The sequence below is a fragment of the Bubalus kerabau genome, chromosome 4 (genome assembly GCF_029407905.1).
Source record: "Bubalus kerabau isolate K-KA32 ecotype Philippines breed swamp buffalo chromosome 4, PCC_UOA_SB_1v2, whole genome shotgun sequence".
Taxonomy (NCBI): Eukaryota; Metazoa; Chordata; class Mammalia; order Artiodactyla; family Bovidae; genus Bubalus; species Bubalus kerabau.
The window spans coordinates 20,274,458-20,293,806 of NC_073627.1; the positions used below are offsets into that span (position 1 = coordinate 20,274,458).

The 19,349-nt window shown below is 58.4% G+C and overlaps 1 protein-coding gene across 11 annotated transcripts in view; it reads left to right on the forward strand.

The window, feature by feature from the left end:
* HDAC5 (histone deacetylase 5) overlaps positions 1-19,104 on the forward strand; it is a 37,285-nt gene extending 18,181 nt beyond the window's left edge. For 4 of the 11 annotated variants that reach the window (XM_055575743.1, XM_055575744.1, XM_055575745.1 and 1 more), the window contains 24 exons: positions 6,848-7,104; positions 7,186-7,330; positions 7,443-7,557; positions 7,928-8,058; positions 8,187-8,333; positions 8,424-8,536; positions 8,834-8,965; positions 9,183-9,405; positions 10,664-10,875; positions 11,545-11,838; positions 12,580-12,745; positions 13,612-13,745; positions 14,291-14,411; positions 14,883-14,932; positions 15,074-15,181; positions 15,562-15,617; positions 15,746-15,833; positions 16,686-16,805; positions 17,063-17,160; positions 17,320-17,438; positions 18,085-18,218; positions 18,499-18,583; positions 18,727-18,892; positions 18,980-19,104. In XM_055575743.1, coding sequence (XP_055431718.1) covers positions 6,848-7,104; positions 7,186-7,330; positions 7,443-7,557; positions 7,928-8,058; positions 8,187-8,333; positions 8,424-8,536; positions 8,834-8,965; positions 9,183-9,405; positions 10,664-10,875; positions 11,545-11,838; positions 12,580-12,745; positions 13,612-13,745; positions 14,291-14,411; positions 14,883-14,932; positions 15,074-15,181; positions 15,562-15,617; positions 15,746-15,833; positions 16,686-16,805; positions 17,063-17,160; positions 17,320-17,438; positions 18,085-18,218; positions 18,499-18,583; positions 18,727-18,892; positions 18,980-19,019 — 3,254 coding nt within the window. In that variant the 3' untranslated portion in view covers positions 19,020-19,104. Of the gene's footprint in view, positions 1-6,844; positions 7,331-7,442; positions 7,558-7,927; positions 8,059-8,186; positions 8,334-8,423; positions 8,537-8,833; positions 8,966-9,182; positions 9,406-10,663; positions 10,876-11,544; positions 11,839-12,579; positions 12,746-13,611; positions 13,746-14,290; positions 14,412-14,882; positions 14,933-15,073; positions 15,182-15,561; positions 15,618-15,745; positions 15,834-16,685; positions 16,806-17,062; positions 17,161-17,319; positions 17,439-18,084; positions 18,219-18,498; positions 18,584-18,726; positions 18,893-18,979 lie in introns of those variants that run through there. The other 7 variants (XM_055575741.1, XM_055575742.1, XM_055575738.1 and 4 more) reach the window with 4 other exon arrangements.
* The last annotated feature ends 245 nt before the right edge of the window (positions 19,105-19,349 follow it).

Sequence of the window (19,349 nt, forward strand, 5' to 3'; positions counted from 1 at the left end):
CTCTGGTGTTCTGGCGGCCAGCCAGGTGCCCCGTCTAGATCCCTGGACCCTCATAGAGTCTAGCTTTCTGCCCCATCTCGCATTAAATTTAGGAACAACTTTCTAGATTTCTCTTGGTTTTTGGTGCAAGGCAAGGAGAGCCGGGCTTCTCTGATGGCTCAGTGGTAAAGAATCCGCCTGCCAATGCAGGAGAAGTGAATTTGATCCCTTTATCAGGAAGATCCCCTGGAGAAGGAAATGGCAACTCACTCTAGTATTCGTAACTGGGAAATCTCATGGACAGAGGAGCCTGGCGGCTATAGTCTGCTGCTGCTGCTAAGTCGCCTCAGTCGTGTCCGACTCTGTGTGACCCCATAGACGGCAGCCCACCAGACTCCCCTGTCCCTGAGATTCTCCAGGCAAGAATACTGGAGTGGGTTGCCATTTCCTTCTCCAATGCTTAAAAGAGAAAAGTGAAAGTGAAGTCGCTCAGTCATGTCCGACTCTTAGCGACCCCATGGACTGCAGCCTACCAGGCTCCTCCGTCCATGGGATTTTCCAGGCAAGAGTACTGGAGTGGGATGCCATTGCCTTCTCTGGGTGGCTATAGTCTATGGGGTCACAAAAGAGTCAGGCACAACTCAGCGACTAAACAACAGCAGCAAGAAAGAACCAGAAGACCCAGGATTAAGCCCTGCTGCCTCCTTTCCGGGTGACCTTGGATGAATTTCTTCCGTCTCTGGCTTTACTTTACTCTTCTGTCAACTGGGGGAGTTGAGCTGCGGATCCTGCTGGCCCTTCCTTCAGTGACATTCTAAGAGTCTTTGAAATCAGTTTCATGTTGCTTTTTAAAAGATTTACTTATTTTTAATTGGAGGATAATTGCTTTACAATGTTGTGTTGTTTTCTTCCATACGTCAACATGAGTCAGCCATAGATATACATATATTCCCTCCCTTTTGAACCTCCCTCCCACCTCCTACCACATCCCACCCCTCTAGGTTTCATGTTGCTTCTGACTAGAGGGAGCTTAGGGTCCCCTGGAGTCCTGGCCTCAGGAGGATGTAGAATGGTACCGGGGAGAGGAGTGTTGTGTGCAGCAGGTACAGAAAAGTTAGATGCCTTTATAGGCTTTCCCACCGCTAGAACCTGGTTCCCCAAGGGCACAGACCAAAACTTGTATTCATCTGAGTTAAGAAGTGCTTTGCAGGGACGGAAGGACCCCACTGCTGGGGGGTGAGCCTCAGAGGACAGTGTGGTCCTTCTTGGAGGTAGCAAGGCAAGGGAGATGGGAGAGACATGCTGCCCTTGGGAAAAGGCTCCTCCCAAGGGGTACCTCCTCCAGCTCTGGGATCCAGTTTCCAGCCACACCAGCTTGTGTTGTGCGGGGCCCACCAGAAGGGATTTGATTGGGACAGGACCACAGAGTGACCTTGGGACAGTCTGACATGAGAGGGCTAAGGCTTCATCCTGGCAGAGGTCTGAGCCTGACTTCATTAGAATTCAGGCCATCTATGAACTTGTCCCCATGGAATCCTGAGTATTTTCTTTCATGCACTTTAGAAACATTCTGAGAAGTGGTCCATAGACTCTGCCGAAGTGGTCCAGGACATACAAAAAATGTCAGGAGCCATTAATAGCCTCCACCAGTACCTCCTGAGATTTTCCCAGGCTCTGTGCCAAGCTCCACTGCATGTCTTATCTCTCTGGAGCCCCAGCAGCTCTGGGAGGTGGGTGCTTCCTCTCATTTCACAGATGCCCGCCTAGAGCCCAGGGAGGGGGCTCAGTGTCTTGCCCCAGAAAGAGCCTGGTTTGAACCCTGGCGTCTCTTACCCCAGAGCCCTTACTCCTCACCATTACGTGATGTGTGTTGGCTTGCGTTTCAGGAGGAGTTGGGAAAATTGCTAGGTGAGAGTCATCCCCAGCTCGCACATGTGGAAATACTGTCTGCATTGTGGTAGAACCTGTCGAACCTAAATTGGCCTCGCTAGTCACGTAAGAGCACAGAAATAGATCATGGGAAACCGTCCTCAGTGGGGAGGGGTCATAGGCGTCACGGGGAGGAGTATGAAATGCTGTTCCCTGCTTTCTTCCAAAATCCCTCCAGGCCAGGAAAGGGATGAGAGCCTTTCCCATTCTCCAGAGGGACAGAACGAGGTCACTGGATGTTTAAGAAAGTTGCTGACTCCCCGGCCTGCTGAGGGAGCTCCTGGGGGCCTGGGTGCTGGTGGAAGGCACTGCCCTCCAGGATGGGCTGCTAGTCTATTACTCTCTAGAGGGGTCAGTTCTCCAGGGCCCGGGATGCCCCATTGGGGTTCGTGAACCCACTTGAGCCAGGAGTCAGGACACCTGGGTTTGAGGCCCTGCTACTTCCTTGGAGGGATCTCCTGCAGAGCCGCCTCAGAGGCTTGGTCTTCTCGTCCATGTTACGAGCCTGCTGAAACAGAATTCCTTTTCTCCCTCTCCCCTCTTTTTGGTGATTTAATTTATTTATATGGCCACGGCACACAGCCTATGGTATTTTAGGTCCCCCGACCAGGGATTGAACCCATCCCCCCTGCGTCGGAAGGACCGAGTGTTAACCTCCAGACCATCAGGGAAGTCCCTTCCCTCTTATTGTTGGGGGTGTGTAGACATTCCAAACTGCTTAATGCGCTCTTCCCTCATATTCTTTGTGCCCTGGCTCCCCTCCTTCCCTTAGCCTTCTGTGGCTGATGGCTTCCAGGAGCGGGGTCTTTTTAGAGTCAAGTGTTCTGCCGCTTAGGTCTGCTGGGTGGATCCACACGCTGTGGAGTGCCCCAGGACTTTTCTCCAGGGGAACTCAAGGTACCGTTTCCCTGCTGCTAGCGTTTGGGTCACAGGCACACTGGAGTTGGTGACTTCTCCAAGAGAAGGCCTGGGAGCTGGGGCATAGCTTGTGGTCTGTTCAGAGCAGGAGGCAGGCTTGACCTTGCCCTTGGGCAGCTCCATCTGTTTTTTGTTGTGAACCCTTTTCCCAAAGGTGCTGCTGAAACCCGCTCCTCGTGTCTTAGAATCCCTTGTCTGCCTGGGGGCAGTGTCCCTTTGCCTGGGCACTCTCTTTTTAGTCTAAGCCTGTGCTGGCAGTCATCCCAGAGGTTACCCTGTCAGCACCTGCGTCATCTCCCCCGCCCCCCCCGCTCCCCCCCCACCCGTCTGGTGCGCCAGGAGCCAGGCTATCCCTGGTTGTACCGCCCAAAGAATCTGCTGTGGGAGCCCCCACTGGGCTGATGGGGTGATGGGGTTCATGGAGAGACTGGAAGCCCAGCGAGATGGGAAGGAAGTGTCCACTAAAGTGTCACTGGTGCTGCTCAGTTGTCCCCATGAGCAGGGCAGAGCGGTTCCCTCTGAGCCAGAGCCTGGTGTGTGCAGGGCCACACTCTTGACGGCTGCCCACCTAGCTGCCTGGGCTGGGGCTTCTCCAGGGAGACAGTGTTGGTTAGTCCTGCCGAAAGCTGGGGGACAGGATGCTGTTACTGCTTGTTCCTACGGCCGCGGCTCCTGGCCGCGGCTCCCGGGAGGCAAAGTCAGAGCTCCCGGAAGGGGTGGAGTATGGAGCAGGGCAGACCTGGTCCCTTCTGTCTCCCTTTGCAGGAGGTCCCTGAGCCAGCTGCTGGCTTCCTTTCGACTTCCTGCAACTCTGTCAGGCGGAGGCATGGGATAGGGGACTGTGCCCTCCCACGTGATCCCTTCCCTGGCCTTGGCTAGCCAGGGTCCCCAGCCTGCCCTCTTAGGGTCCAACAGTCCTTGCTTCTCCTTTCTTCCCTTTCCAGAAGTCCTCCCGTCCTCCTCCTTCCACCAGGAGGCGGTCAAGAGCTTCCTATCATGACACACCCATTTCCCCTCCAGGTGTTTGGTTCTCATGGCCGCCACTGCCACCTGCTCTGCTCATGCCAAACTGGGCGAGGGCACAGACCCTCAAGGGGAGGCAGGCTCTAGATTTTGTGCCCAGAAAATTACATCTGGGGGGCTCTGTGTCCCCCCCCACCCCACCGCTGACCCTTTCCCTGACTCCAGCTGTCCAGTCTCGGCACCGTCCATCTTGGATGGAGCTGGGTTACTACCTGGCAGACCCAGGGGGTGCCGCATCCTGTTTGGGCCCCACAGGGCCTGCAGATTAATATTCCCCAGTTGCCTGTGCTTCTTGCTTGTATGGGAACAAAACTGCGGTGGAGCCCGCTGGCCGCCCCACCACCTGCATACCAGCGGGGCTGCGGCTGCAACGGCAGCGCAGGACCCAGCCTCTCCACTGCTGCTGTGGCGGCGGCGGCTGCACAGGGGCCCCGGTGGGAGAGTCCCCACAGCTGAGCCCGTGGCCTCTCTGCAGGGCTCCGGCAGGGGAAGCCCGCACTGCTGGCGGCAGTTCCAGCCCAAGCAGGGTTATCTGCTGGGAGCCAGGAGCGCTTGGACCCTTGCCCTTCCCTGGATGGGCGGGCTGGCATCCGGCTCCTGCAGCTCTGGAGCTGCCGGGAGCAGCAGGTTGAAGCCTGTCCACCTCTTGGCCGAGCGATCAGAGTGCCACAGGCCAAGCCAGCCTTGCCGAAGAACAGATAACTCTCCAGCCAGCCTGGGGCCCTGCTGGGTATTTCCAGGGCTGGGGACACCCGAGCCTGGCTGCTGGCTCCTTGCTGCCACCCTGCTTCTGCACCCCGGACAGGGCCGTCCACCTCCAGAAAGGGCCTCTGTAGTTCCCTAGGATCTTTCCTCCTGGTGTTGGGGCAGGACATGGGTTGGGAAGGAAAGTGAGCGAGCGTGTGTGTGTGTGTAACCCCACCCTCCTGGCCACATCTGGCCACTCCTGCAGATGTGGCTCTGGCCTTGTGGCCGCAGAGTCGTCAGTGTGGCTGGCGGGCAAACCACAGAGGAATGTGCCCGGCTGTGCTGGGGGAAGAAGGGCTGCTGGGGAGCGAGGGAGATCCTGTGCTCAGGCTACCTTCCCTCTCCCACCTCCAGTGGGCCTGGGGGCCACGTACAGCCATGAGGATAGCATGACCTTGGCCTTCAGCAGGCCTTGCCCCTGCCTTGATGACATTCATTCAGGCTTCCTGGAGAGAGCCAGGCTCATAGACCGCAGAGGGTGTGGGAGCCTTTCTTATTAGCCCTTCACCCCCCTCCCAGCTCCCTCTCCACTCCTGATAAGGGATGGTGGTAGAGGCCTGGGCCTGTTTGCAAGGGCAGGGGACTCTGGCTGCCATCAGAATGGTAGGGTCTTTCCGTCTCCAGGCCTGGGTTGGCGTGGGCTTCCTTGCCACCGGAAAGTCTTCCCAGCTCCCCGTGACCTCCCTGGATCAGAGTGGGGGAAAGTGAGGGCTGTCTTTGGAGAAAGAAATGGAAAAGAACAAGACGGCTTGGCTCTGCCTCTCTCACTTCCTCCTTCCCAGGCAGTGGGTAGCCTGCCTTCCCTTTCCTGCAGGCGTCAGGAGGCTTTGTGGGGTTTGGGCTGGGCTTGGAGCTCCCTGCTGGCGTGGTGTTTGCCCAGTTGCCCTGGCAACCACAGGGCAGTGGTGGGGAGTGATGACATTGAGCGGCCAGAGGAGAGTGTACAGGGATCAAGAGGTCGAGACCCATCTTTTCCCATAAGTCCATTGGAATCTGTTGCCATTCCCTGGGGCCCCTTGGCCCATTGTCCACTTGGGGGCCTGGACCCAAGGTCTGGGGGCCCAGCAGGTCCCTCCACTCCTTTTCTCTTCCCAGCGGGTTCTCCCTGGGACTGGAGTTCTGAGATCTCTGCCTAGGCTCCAGCCCCCCGCACCCCTGCCATTACCCTTCTTCCTGTCTGATTCCCTTTCCTTTCCTGTCTCCTCCTCCCACCTCCTCCCTGCGCCTGCCCGCCCATTCTCTCTCTCTCCTCCCCCCTCCCCCCAGGCACAGCTGCTGTTTGGCTCACTCTATATATAGCGGCATTTTCAGGGTAATTACAATAAAACTGTTGAAAGGAGATAATCCAGCAAAGGAAGCGAGTCTGACTCCCAGCCCCCTCCAGTCCCTGGTTTGGTGCCGCCCTGCACCCCCTTGCCTTGCAGCCTCCTGCTCCCACCCCACTCCCTGTTCCCATAGCCTCACCCTCCCACCCCATCTGCCCTAGCTGAGTGTGAGGTAGGGAACAGGAGAATGGATAGACTGTCCATTGTCCATGGGGGTGTCCACAGACCTTTCCTAGACTTACTGAGGCCCCTGGCTGCCAGCCCCATCAGTTCTAGAACCAATGTCGATGCCTTGGTTTCTCCTGTACTATAGGCTTTTTGGCAGGGACTGTGTGGTGTTGAGAGGTGGGGGAGGAAGCACAGGAAGGATGGTGGTTAAAAGCATAGGATTTGGATTCACATCTTGGTTGATTGATCACCTGGGCTGTCTTTGATCATGTTACTTAAACCTCTATAAAATCTCAGTTTCCTTATCATGAAAGTAATTCAGGAAGATCCCCTGGAGGAGGACATGGAAACCCATTCTAGTATTCTTGCCTGGAGAATCCCATGGGCAGAGGAGCCTGGCAGTCTCTACAGTCCATGGGGTCGCAAAGAGTCAGACACGGCTGAAGTGACTTAGCACACGCACACGCCAAATTCACATAAAATGTCCAGTGGTCATCTTTGTTAAATACTCATGATCTTCCAGGTACCCTGCTTTACTTATGCACATTTTTGTAGTGAAGTTCATGGCTTCAGTCTCATTTAATGAAGGCAGAAGGCTGTATTCACTGAGCAGAGGGATTTGACTCCCCTCACCCCCATTCTCCATTCTCTTGGGGTCTAGTAATCCTGCCTGGCAGCTTTCTGGGCCCCAGGCATGGCAGCCAGGGCCCAGTGCGGATGGCCTGCTGACCCCTTCCTGGTTCTTCTCTCCACAGTAGAGGTGAAACCGGTGCTGCCAGGAGCCATGCCCAGCTCCATGGGGGGCGGGGGAGGAGGCAGCCCCAGCCCCGTGGAGCTGCGGGGGGCTCTGGCAGGCCCCGTGGACCCTGCGCTGCGGGAGCAGCAACTGCAGCAGGAGCTCCTGGCACTCAAGCAGCAGCAGCAACTGCAGAAGCAGCTTCTGTTCGCTGAGTTCCAGAAACAGCATGACCACCTGACCCGGCAGCATGAAGTCCAGCTGCAGAAGCACCTCAAGGTGAGCGTGGGGGCCAGGGCACCCAGACCTCTGAGCCCTGCCCTGGACTCAGCTCACCTTGCCTCCCCACTGCCCCTGCAGCAGCAGCAGGAGATGCTGGCAGCCAAGAGGCAGCAGGAGCTGGAGCAGCAGCGGCAGCGGGAGCAGCAGCGGCAGGAGGAGCTGGAGAAGCAGCGGCTCGAGCAGCAGCTGCTCATCCTTCGAAACAAGGAGAAGAGCAAAGAGAGTGAGGCTGGGGTGCCTCTGGGTTGAGGGGGTTGCAGCTGGGATTACTGCCCCTCCCACAGCCGTGGGGTCCTGGCCCCCACCTCCTGGGTCAGCTGTGGCCTATCCCACAGGTGCCATCGCCAGCACTGAGGTGAAGCTACGGCTCCAGGAATTCCTCCTGTCGAAGTCAAAGGAGCCCACACCAGGCGGCCTCAACCATTCCCTCCCACAGCATCCCAAATGCTGGTACGACCCTTGACAGGCATGGGTTGCAGAGGTGCCCAGCTCAAGGGCTGCCTGGCTGCAGGCAGACATGGGGCTTCTGGGCTGAAGTCATGTAGGGGCCCTGCAATCTCTCCTAGGAGATGGGACCCCCCCCAGCCCCCCGCACTCCTGGTTTGTCTCCTCGCTGCCCTCCCCAAGATCCATTTCGTATCACCATAGGCAGTGGATGTTTCATAAATGTAGATTGCTCGGTTGCGGGTCCAGCTGGCTGGGTGATCCCCTAGACCTGTCTCCATCTCCTCCCTCTACCCCAAAGGCTGGGTGATCCCCTAGACCTGTCTGGCTGGGTGATCCTCTAGACATGTCCCCATTCCTTCCCTCCACCCTGCAGGGGAACCCACCATGCTTCTTTGGACCAGAGTTCCCCTCCCCAGAGCGGCCCCCCTGGGACGCCTCCCTCCTACAAACTGCCTTTGCTTGGGCCCTACGACAGCCGCGATGACTTCCCCCTCCGCAAAACAGGTGAGTACAGCCTGGCCGCCCAGGTTATGGGGGGGCGGGGTTAGGCAGAGGTGGGAATGTGGAAGGGCCAGGCTGCAGGTGTGTCCGCTTGCATGGACATGTCTGAGCCCCGGCTGCCTTCTCCCCAGCCTCTGAACCCAACTTAAAAGTACGTTCAAGGCTAAAGCAGAAGGTGGCCGAGCGGAGAAGTAGTCCCCTCTTGCGTCGCAAGGATGGGACTGTCATTAGCACCTTTAAGAAGAGAGCTGTTGAGATCACAGGTGCTGGACCTGGGGGTAAGCGCTCGTCTCTTGTCCCTGTTCTGAGGGCCGGGGAGTGGGGGGGCTGCTCCGAGCAGGCCCAGGTGACAGCCGCCTCTCCCGTAGTGTCCGCCGTGTGTAACAGCGCGCCAGGCTCTGGCCCCAGCTCTCCCAACAGCTCCCACAGCACCATCGCGGAGAACGGCTTTACGGGCTCGGTTCCCAACATCCCCACCGAGGTACAGGCCCACCAGGGACTGGGTGGGTGGGCCAGAGCTGCTTCCTGTCCCGTGCGGTCGGTCTAGCTGAGAGTGCCCAGCAGGGGCCTTTCTGCCCCGCATGGACAGACTGGAGGGACCTTTTGCCCTGAAGTGGGATGTGTCCTGTGGGCCTCTGCATGGCTCTGACCTCTCAGTTCCCCCAGGTGGGGCTTGGTGTGGGAAGTGGGGTGCCATTCGGAGCCCTCCGCCTTGCCCTGGCCCCAGGTGGCTGTCCTTTGCCTGCTCTCATGCCTGTCTCTCCCAACTGCTCCCCAGATGCTCCCCCAGCACCGGGCCCTCCCTCCGGACACCTCCCCCAACCAGTTCAGCCTCTACACGTCTCCCTCTCTGCCCAACATCTCCCTAGGGCTGCAGGCCACGGTCACTGTCACCAACTCGCACCTCACCGTGAGTACGGGGCACGTCCCCTCTGGTGTTGAGGTCTTTGGTCCTGGATGCCCCCAGCTGGCGCATTTGTTCTCCCAAGGTCCTGAGGGAGATCAGAAGGTCCTCCCCAAAGGTGGGGGTGGGCAGAGGGTAGGTGAGGGATGCTGGTTCAACATTGGCAGACCTTGGGGGGCAGTTATAAACCCTTCTCTCATCGCCATCTCCCGTCCCACCCCAGGCCTCCCCGAAGCTGTCGACGCAGCAGGAGGCCGAGAGGCAGGCCCTCCAGTCCCTGCGGCAGGGCGGTGCACTGACGGGCAAGTTCATGAGCACATCCTCCATCCCTGGCTGCCTGCTGGGCGTGGCCCTGGAGGGCGACTCGAGCCCCCACGGGCACGCCTCACTGCTGCAGCACGTGCTGCTGCTGGAACAAGCCCGGCAGCAGAGCACCCTCATTGCTGGTGAGTGGCAGGCAGCTGTGCGAGGAGGGGGTGTGGCCGGACCCCATCCTGAGGGCTCAGCTGGAGGGACCACTTGTCAGGGAGAAGTAGCCAGGGATACTCACCAGGCGTGTCACAGCGCCCCTCAACGGCATCATTGATTTTTTCCGCATTCTACAGATGCTATTGAGTCCCTGCAGCCAGCCAGGCACTGTACCTGACCTCTACCATCCTAATGGAGCTCCTATTCCAGGGCAGTGCCATCCAGTAGAAATATAATACAAGCGGCACATGTACTTTAAAGTGTTTGTTCTAGTAGCCACATTAAAAAATGCAAAAAGAAATTGGTGAAATTAATAACTTACACCTAACTCAGTCTATCTAGGATGCTATTATCGGAACATATAATGAATGTAAAGAGTTAGCAGTGAAATATTTTATTTTGTTTTTCATACTGTCTTTTAAACCTGGTGGGTATTTCATACTTAGAGCACATCTTAGTTTAGACAGGGCACATTGCAAGTGCTCAGTGGTCATGTGTGACTGGCAGCTATAGGATTGGACAGCATAGCTTTAGACAGACAGCCCATAAGGACCTGGCAGCATCAGAAGAGGTTCTGCTTAAAAGTCTCATGATCTTGGCCCCTAGGCTTCTCAGCCACGTGGGATCCATGTCCATGATCAGGGAGGTCTTACAGCTGGGGAGAACTAGTCATTGTTCATGCACAAGAAGGGCCCAAAACTGTGTATTTGTAAGTGACTTAAAGGGAGTATGTAGTGTGTGTTTGTTAGTCATTCGTTTCCGACTCTGCGGCCCCATGGACTGTAGCCCGCCAGGCTCCTCTGTCTGGGATTCTCCCGGCAAGAATACTGGATTGGGTTGCCATTCCCTTCTCCTAACCTACGGATCAAACCTGGGTCCCTGCACTTCAGGCAGATTCTTTTGAGCCACCAGAGAAACCCAGGAACTCTGATAGGTTGGTAAAAATGTTCCTGGGCCTACCATAAAAGTTTGACTAAATGAATTAAAGGGAGGGAACAGTGAATCCAGGAAGTCTTGCTGGAGGTGGTGACTCTGAGCAGCAAGACTGTTCAGTTGTATGGAGGAGGAAGAATAGGTCTCAGGTCTGGGGGCAGAGTTGCTCCAGGCCCCTCCCAGGTTCCACCCTCTGCCCCGCCCCAGGGGGTAGGGTGCTGTTCCAGAAGGAGGAGAGTCTGGGGTGGGAGTGGGGAGCCTGGTGCCCTAACAGTAATGCTTGCTCCCCTTCCCCCACCTCAGTGCCGCTCCACGGGCAGTCCCCGCTGGTGACAGGTGAGCGCGTGGCCACCAGCATGCGGACAGTGGGCAAGCTCCCGCGGCACCGGCCCCTGAGCCGCACCCAGTCCTCGCCGCTGCCCCAGAGCCCCCAGGCCCTGCAGCAGCTGGTCATGCAGCAGCAGCACCAGCAGTTCCTGGAGAAGCAGAAGCAGCAGCAGCTGCAGCTGGGCAAGGTGAGCTGGGAGAAGCCGACATCCGGTGCTGTGCTGGGGGCAGGACACAAGGGTGCTGGGCTGGCTGGGCAAGGTGAGCTGGGAGAAGCCAACATCTGGCGCTCTGCTAGGGGCAGGACACAGAGGGTGCTAGGCTGGCAGAGAGGGAGGCGCATCTGACCTCCTTGGCCACTCCCTGCTGCATCAGGGGAGTCACCTTGCCCTTTTTCTTTAGAGAATATATTGTGTGGTTTTTTGTGTGTGTGGGGGGGAGTATTTATATATTTTTAAAGCTCATTATTTTATTTACTTATTTATTTTTGGCTGCAGGCTTTCTCTGGTTTCAATGCACAGGCTTATCACTGCAGTGGTTTCTCTTGTTGTGAGGCATGGATCCTAGAGTGCGGGCTCTGTAGTTATGGTGCGAGGACTTAGTTTGCCTCTGAAAAGTAGGATTTTAGTTCCAGGACCAGGGATCGAACCTGTGGTCCCTCATAGGTTGACAGGTGGCTTCTTAGCCACTGGAGCACCAGGGAAGTCCCCACCTTGCCTTTTTCTGTCCACATCAAAGCTCTGTATGGGCTGGGTGGCTACTGGGGAAGGAGAAGTGCAGGAATAGACTCTCCGGGGGCTCGGGCTGCATGGCTGTGCCCCCCTCCCAGCTGATGGGCCTCCTGGCTCTGCTTCCAGATCCTTACCAAGACGGGGGAGCTGCCACGGCAGCCCACCACCCACCCCGAGGAGACAGAGGAGGAGCTGACGGAGCAGCAGGACGCCTTGCTGGGGGAGGGAGCCCTGACCATACCCCGAGAAGGCTCCACGGAGAGTGAGAGCACCCAGGAAGACCTGGAGGAGGAGGAAGAGGAGGAGGAGGAAGAGGAGGAGGAGGAGGAGGAGGACTGCATCCAGGTCAAGGACGAGGAGCGCGAGAGCGGTGCTGAAGAGGGGCCCGACTTGGAGGAGTCTAGTGCTGGTTACAAAAAGGTGGCCCCCTGCGCCCTGGCCCTTGACCACCAGCCGTCTGTCCTCCCGCCTCCTCTTTCCGCCTTTGCCCTTCCCTCTCCGCAGTCTGCAGTTTCCAGGCTGTGCCCAGGGGAGCAGGAAAGAGACAAGGGGCTGTGGAAGTGAGAGAGGTGGTGTCAGTCTTAGAGCTGTCTCTGCCCCGTCTGCCAGCCCCTCCCTCTGACTGTGACTGCCCCCGCCTGTCTGCTTCTGTGTGTGTGTGTGTGTGCGCGTGCGTGCGCACACGCACACTCGGATGCACATGGTCTGTGTATATCTGCGTCTCTGCCTACGTAGGGCCGGTTGTGCGTCGGTCTCTGCGTGCATGCGTGTGTACACACCCGCCCCCGCTGTTACTACAGTCTGCCCTGGCGCCGAGCGAGCGCACACTCCATTCATGGCGGACACAGCTGAGCCCTCGGGGCCTGACTCATCCCACCCCCTCCCACGCCCCCGTCCCTCCCAGCAGCTTACCTCAGTGTTTCTCTGGTAGCATGACTCATCTCGTCCCCCCATCCCTCCCCATCTCCTCGGGGATGGAGATGAAGATGGAGATGGCTAAGACTGGAGTGTCTCCTGTCCCTGGAGGGAGGAGCTGGAGGAAGGAGGAAATCTGGAAGAGAGGGTTGGATTCAGGCCCCCCGGGAGGCCCTAGGGCACCTGTCCTCACTTCTGTCTCGGCCTCAGCCTCACCCAGGCTCCCTCCCGCTCTCTCCTTCCCAGGCATTTGCAGACACCCAGCAGCTGCAGCCGCTGCAGGTGTACCAGGCACCCCTCAGCCTGGCCACTGTGCCCCACCAGGCCCTGGGCCGCACCCAGTCCTCACCTGCTGCCCCTGGGGGCATGAAGAGCCCCCCAGACCAGCCCACTAAGCACCTCTTCACCACAGGTGAGCCCTTCCCCCATGAGCTGTCTTTCCATTGTGTGTGTTGCGGCGGGGGGTGGCATGCTGTGCATGGCATGGCATCTGGTCTTGGGCGTTGTGAAGGGATGAGATATAGCCTCTGCCCTGGAGGGATGGCCAGGGACCCTCAGAGCACCCTGAAGGGAGGGAAAACAGGCCTTGGCTGTCTCCCTGTGTGCACAGCCACCTGGTCATGGTGGCAGCCTTTGCTTCACTGAGCAGGTGGGGGTGAATATCCATGTGCTCCGGGAGCAGCATCTTTCTCAGGGCACCCCTGCCCCATACCCAGGGACCACTGATTTTGCTTCCTCGATGCCTCTGCCCTAGAGGCCTGGGTGGAGGGAGCCCGCTATCTCAGTGGGGCCGTGCTCCTCTGGCTCTTTCCCCTCCCTTTGAGGTTAAGAGTGAAGGCCTCAGTCAATTCCAGAAGGCTCTTCCACGTGAAACTGCCAGAGCTGGGGTCTGTAGGGGCACGGATGGTCCCTTTGAGGGACCCCACTTGAGGATGGTCCCCACTCACTAATGGGGTGTGGGGGTGGGGGGCAGCACACAGAGGCTCTGACGGGGGATGAAGGGAAGGAGGAGGCGCCGTGAGGTTAAAGCGGATGGCGGTGTCAGGCAGCCTGGTGGAGACTTGAGGAACAGGGAGACTGCTGACAGGCGGTGATGGGGGAAAGGAATTTCAGGAAGAGCAGAGGAGCAGGCATGTGGGAGGGCAGCTGGAGTGGCCATGAGGAGGGGCTGGGACCAGGGTGGGCCAGGGAGAGCTCGGTGAGCTCTGCTGAGGGTGGCGGGCCGGGCTATAACACAGCCCGGAGCTGTGCTGGCTGACAGGTGTGTCTCCGGCCCAGGTGTGGTCTACGACACGTTCATGCTGAAGCACCAGTGCATGTGCGGGAACACACACGTGCACCCCGAGCACGCTGGCCGGATCCAGAGCATCTGGTCCCGGCTGCAGGAGACAGGCCTGCTCAGCAAGTGTGAGGTAAGGGGGTCCCCCCCTCCTTCCAGCTTCCACCTCAAACCCAGCGAAAGTCCTGTTTCTCGTGTCGAGGATGCCTCTGTCTGTGTCTCTTCCTCATTCTCTTTTCAACCCCTGACTTCAGGGTTAGGCCCCCATGTGCTTCCCAGTTTCATCCTTTGTGGCCTGGTGCCCGCCATGGTCCCCAGCTGAATGGGGGAGGGTCCTGGGCTGGGGTCCTTGGGGGACTGAGGCATACTTTCTCAAAACTTTGTATCTCCTGGGACTTCCCCGGAGGGCCATTGATTAGGATTCGGCACTTCCACTGCAGGGGACCCAGGATCCATCCCTGCTTGGGAAACTAAGATCCTGTGTGTTGCATGGCATGGCCAAAAATAAAAAGAAGAGCAATGTATCGTCGATTAATAAAAAAACCACAACCACCTTTGGATCTCCTGAGGCTAGAGGGTAGCTTCATGTGCCCAGACTGTGGGGCGGAGAGAGGTGTTGGGCCTGCAGCGCCAGCCTAATCACCAGCAATCCCCTCTTGCTCCCCGCTCTTCCGACAGCGAATCCGGGGTCGTAAAGCCACGCTGGATGAGATCCAGACGGTGCACTCTGAGTACCACACACTGCTCTACGGTACCAGCCCCCTCAACCGGCAGAAGCTGGACAGCAAGAAGCTGCTCGGTGAGCTGAGTGGCCAGCAGGGAGGGGTGGTGGGCCACGCTGGGTCTGCTGCCTGGATGGGATGGGGGCTGTCAGGAAGACCATCCCCTGGTAGGCAAGTGGGTCTCCGTGGTTGCCACATCACAGGCCTCCAGAGGGCGCCATTCACACAGATTACAGCACGTGGGTGGGGTGTGTGCAGGAGGGTGTGTGCAGGAGGGCGGGAAGAGACTGGTCAGACCTGGTGATGGGCTGTGCCCTTCTGCCTCACCTGTCAGGCCCCTTTCTCCCTGCCACCTGCCCCCGGGGAAGGATCGCCCCTCAGGATGGGGGACAGTCATCTCCCACCTGGCGTGGGGTGCAATGGCCTGTTCTCTGCTGGGGTCTGCCCTTCTTTCTCTGTGACTGAGCTCCCTGCCCACTGCACATGCCCACCTGTGGCCCTGGCAGCAGAGGCGCCTTCTAGCGTAGGTCTGTCCCTCTTCCTTTCAGGCCCCATCAGCCAGAAGATGTATGCCATGCTGCCTTGCGGGGGCATTGGGGTGAGTAGGGCACCGGCCCATGGGGTTGGGTGGGTGGTGCTCCCAGCTCCAGCCCCTCCCTTCCCCCCACCACGGTTGCACCCCCCTTCTTGCCCTCCCCCTGCAGGGGGCACACTGAAGCCCACTCTCCTGCCCCTGCAGGTGGACAGTGACACTGTGTGGAACGAGATGCACTCCTCCAGCGCCGTGCGCATGGCGGTGGGCTGCCTGGTGGAGCTGGCATTCAAGGTGGCCGCAGGGGAGCTCAAGGTGAGTGTGTGCGGGCTGGCCAGGGCGGGGGTGGGGGACGACTTGGTCTTGCTGCCTGAGCAGCAGGGGATTGGGCAGCCTCAGCTTTCCCACCAGTAGGGCACTGTCCTCTGTAATCTCACCTCGCAGGTGCAGGTGTGAGGAGGAGGTGACAGCTCCAGGCGGACTAGGGGGTGAGGGGTAAAGAGAGACGACCTCAGAAGGTCGCTTCTGACCCATGCCGCCCTCGGCTGGCCACACTCCTAAAGGTTGTGTGACTGATGTTTCTCACATGTGTTCTTTTCCTGGCTTATGCTTCTCGTCTGTGTCTACCCCAATCCATGGCCACTTTGCCTGCCTGTCTGCCTCTCGTCTCTGTCCCTCTGTCCACACCTCTTCAGAATGGATTTGCCATTATCCGGCCCCCAGGACACCACGCGGAGGAATCCACAGCCATGTGAGTACCACCTTATCCCTGCCCTGCCCGCCTCTCCCTCTCAGCAGAGCCGACACTGTGTATCTGTGGCTCCCGGCGCGAACGTCCAGTAAGGCTGACGCCCTGCCCTCTTCTTCCCCATCCCGCAGGGGATTCTGCTTCTTCAACTCAGTAGCTATCACAACCAAGCTCCTGCAGCAGAAGTTGAACGTGGGCAAGGTTCTCATCGTGGACTGGGTAGGCAGTGCCTGGCGGGATCAGGGTCAGCCTTCAGGAGTCCCCCACCCCAATCTTGTCCCATCATCCTCAGGGCCTGGAATGGGCTGGGCTGCTGACTCTGGGGTGTTAACCCAGCCCTCCCAGTCCCCTGGGGCTCCCTCTTCACTAGGGGAGACTCAAAAGTGGTTTTAGCTGCTGCCCCCCCATCCCCCGCAGCCTTGAACAGCTGAGGAGGTTTTTTTGCCTCAAGTGATAGAGATATCCCCTGCCATTGCTAGAACCCCTCTTGCCTGGGGACTGACACATGGTACTGCTTCATGGTCACCTCGCTTCCTAAGAAGTAGAATGTCTATTTGATAAATGGAGACACGGGGCTGCTGGGGGACTCACCCAACTAAAGTCACTTAGCTTCTCCACCCCTGTGTTTCTCAGCAGAGGGAGAGGCCCCTACTGCTCCCTGTGAGCTGGGGAGTAGCCAGGAGCAAGCCTTGGCAAGAAAGGATCTGATTTCTCTAAAGCCTAGCTTGGGCTTCAGGGTTCATCACACTGGATTCTTCTTCAGAATGTTTCAATTCCTGCCTAACCTTACTGTCCCCCTCTGCGTGGGTAGAGGGGCCTTGCAGGGGGAGCCACCACCATTCATCCCCTGGCTTTGTGTCTCCTCTGTGCAGTGCCACATCCTGGCCCATGGACCCTGGTTAAAGAAGCATGGGGGGATTTCATTGTGAATGGAATATGGATGCCCTGTATCTAGGGGCAAGCTGCACCCCCAGAGTTCACCACAGGGTGAGGGTTGGGGACAAGGTGAATTTTGACCTTTGGGTCAGAGCCTGGGCCATTTTTCCTGATGCCTCCACCCTTCCCCACTAGGACATTCACCATGGCAATGGCACCCAGCAAGCATTTTACAACGATCCCTCCGTGCTCTACATCTCCCTGCATCGCTATGACAACGGGAACTTCTTTCCGGGCTCCGGGGCTGCTGAAGAGGTACAGCTCCTGGGCTCAAACTTGGGGCCCACTGGGAGGTAGCAGAATGGGACCTGGCAGGGAGCCGTGGAGGCCCGTGGTGGTGCTGGTAACCTGGGGAGTCTGGGCTCCTAGTGGGAGGACCACGCCGGCCAGCTGCCCCTCCATGCAGAACAGAGGTCAGTGGAGTAAGGGCTGGAGGCAGGGCTGAGGGCGGGGCGACGTCTGGGCTCCCCAGGCACTGAGAGTAACCCCCTGCCCCCCCACCGTGCTGCCAGGTTGGCGGAGGGCCGGGCGTGGGGTACAATGTGAACGTGGCATGGACGGGAGGTGTGGACCCCCCCATCGGAGACGTGGAGTACCTAACGGCCTTCAGGTGGGGACTGAGAAGGGCCTGGGGACGGGTGGAAGCCTCTGGGCCCTGCCGTGGGAGGGGTAGAAAGCACAGTTTGGTCTGGGTGGAGGGGTCGGCCCTGTGGGGAGACAGGCCTGGACGAGTCACCTGCCAGGGTCAGCTCGGGCCCTCCCTTTGCAGGACAGTGGTGATGCCCATTGCCCACGAGTTCTCACCTGATGTGGTCCTGGTCTCCGCTGGCTTTGATGCTGTTGAGGGACACCTGTCTCCGCTGGGTGGCTACTCTGTCACCGCCAGATGTGAGCCTGCTGGGGGACTGAGGGAGGCTATGGAGCAGTGAAGATGGTGGGGACGAGCGGGAAGCTGGGAGGAGTGCTGTGCGTGCTTGCATGCCAAGTCGCTTCATTCGTGTCCAGCTCTCTGGCAACCCTGTGGACTGCAGTCCACTAGGCTCCTCTGTCCATAGGATTCTCCAGGCAAGAGTACTTTCCTGGAGTGGTTTGCCATTTCCTTCTTCATGGAAGCTTCCCCTTCTCTTATGTCTCCTGCATTGGTGGGCGGGCTCTTTACCACTAGCGCCACCTGGGAAGCCATGGGAGGAACGCGGGGACAGGTCTAGGACTTGGAATCATCCTGGCAGCATCCTCCATTCTTCTGCAGCCCTGGCCTTGAGGGGCCGACAGGTGGGGGAGTGTACCTCCTCATGAAGCTGTAGAGTGACGACCCTGCGTGTTTCAGGGGTGGTTTCTCATGATACTCCTTAGGAGATCTCTTCCTTTTGTCTTTAATGGAACATTCAATCCATGACATTGCGTTTTATTATGGATATCTGTTTTAGGTTTAAAGCTGTTTGTCTCATCTCTTGTGTTTCTTTTTCTCTTTTTTTTTTGAGTTGATTTTCTTTCATTAACCATTTCATCCTCCTCCCTTCACCCATCCCTGAAGGTTTTGGCCACTTGACCAGGCAGCTGATGACGCTGGCAGGGGGCCGGGTGGTGCTGGCCCTGGAGGGAGGCCACGACCTGACCGCCATCTGTGATGCCTCTGAGGCCTGTGTCTCGGCGCTGCTCAGCGTGGAGGTAAGGGGCGCACAGAAGGGCTGGGGTAGGTGGGCCGGTAGGTCAGGGACCAAGGGGCCAGTGGGGTGGGGGAGGGACCCTTTCTTGGGTCAGGCAGCACCCAGGGTCCTTGGGGAGGTTTTTTTTTTTTGGTTCCCAAGGATAGCTGGTAGCCAGAGAAGGCTTTCTGAATAGAGGTTTCTCAAAAGGCTCTGCTTGCCCCTGTCATGGGGCTGACTCGGGTGGTTAGAGGGGCAGCCACGGCAACTAACCCTAAGCTTGTTTTTCTTTCCCCTGCCAGCTTCAGCCCTTGGACGAGGCAGTCTTGCAGCAAAAGCCCAACATCAACGCAGTTGCCACGCTGGAGAAAGTCATCGAGATCCAGAGTACGTGGGGACAGGCAGAGGGGCTCAGGCCCCAGCTTGCTGAGTAGAGGCGAAAAACTTGACTGCATGCCAGGGCTGGGGAAAGTCCATACGGTTGGGGGTTTCTGCCCCTCCTTGACCCCCTGCCCACCCCTCATCCACAGGTAAACACTGGAGCTGTGTGCAGAGGTTCGCTGCTGGCCTAGGCCGTTCCCTGCGGGAGGCCCAGGCAGGTGAGACAGAGGAGGCTGAGACTGTGAGCGCCATGGCCTTGCTGTCGGTGGGGGCCGAGCAGGCCCAGGCAGCTGCAGCCCGGGAGCACAGCCCAAGGTGAGGCTCCCCCCCATCTCCCAGCCCTCGCCCAAGCCACCCCCACCACCATTGCCTCAACGCCTCTCCCTGTGCTTGTCCCCACAGGCCAGCAGAGGAGCCTATGGAACAGGAGCCTGCCCTGTGACGCCCTGGCCCCCATCTCTCTGGGCTTCATCATTGTGATTTTGTTTATTTTTTCTATTAAAAACAAAAAGTCACACATTCAACAACGTGTGCTGTGTGGGTCTCTCAGCCTTGCCCCTGCTGCTCCTCTAAGCTGCCTCAGGCCCCCCTTCCACCTCCGTGGCCCAGGTCTCAGCTTAGAAGTTTGCTCTTTCTGAGGGGTGAGGGGTATCCCGTCCAGGCCTTCTCCCATGTTCTTTCCCACACCCACTTTCTGCATCCTGTCCTTGTTCCCCCTGGAGCCTGGACCAGCTCAGGTGGGTATGGGGCCCAGAAAGTACCTTCTGGCTCT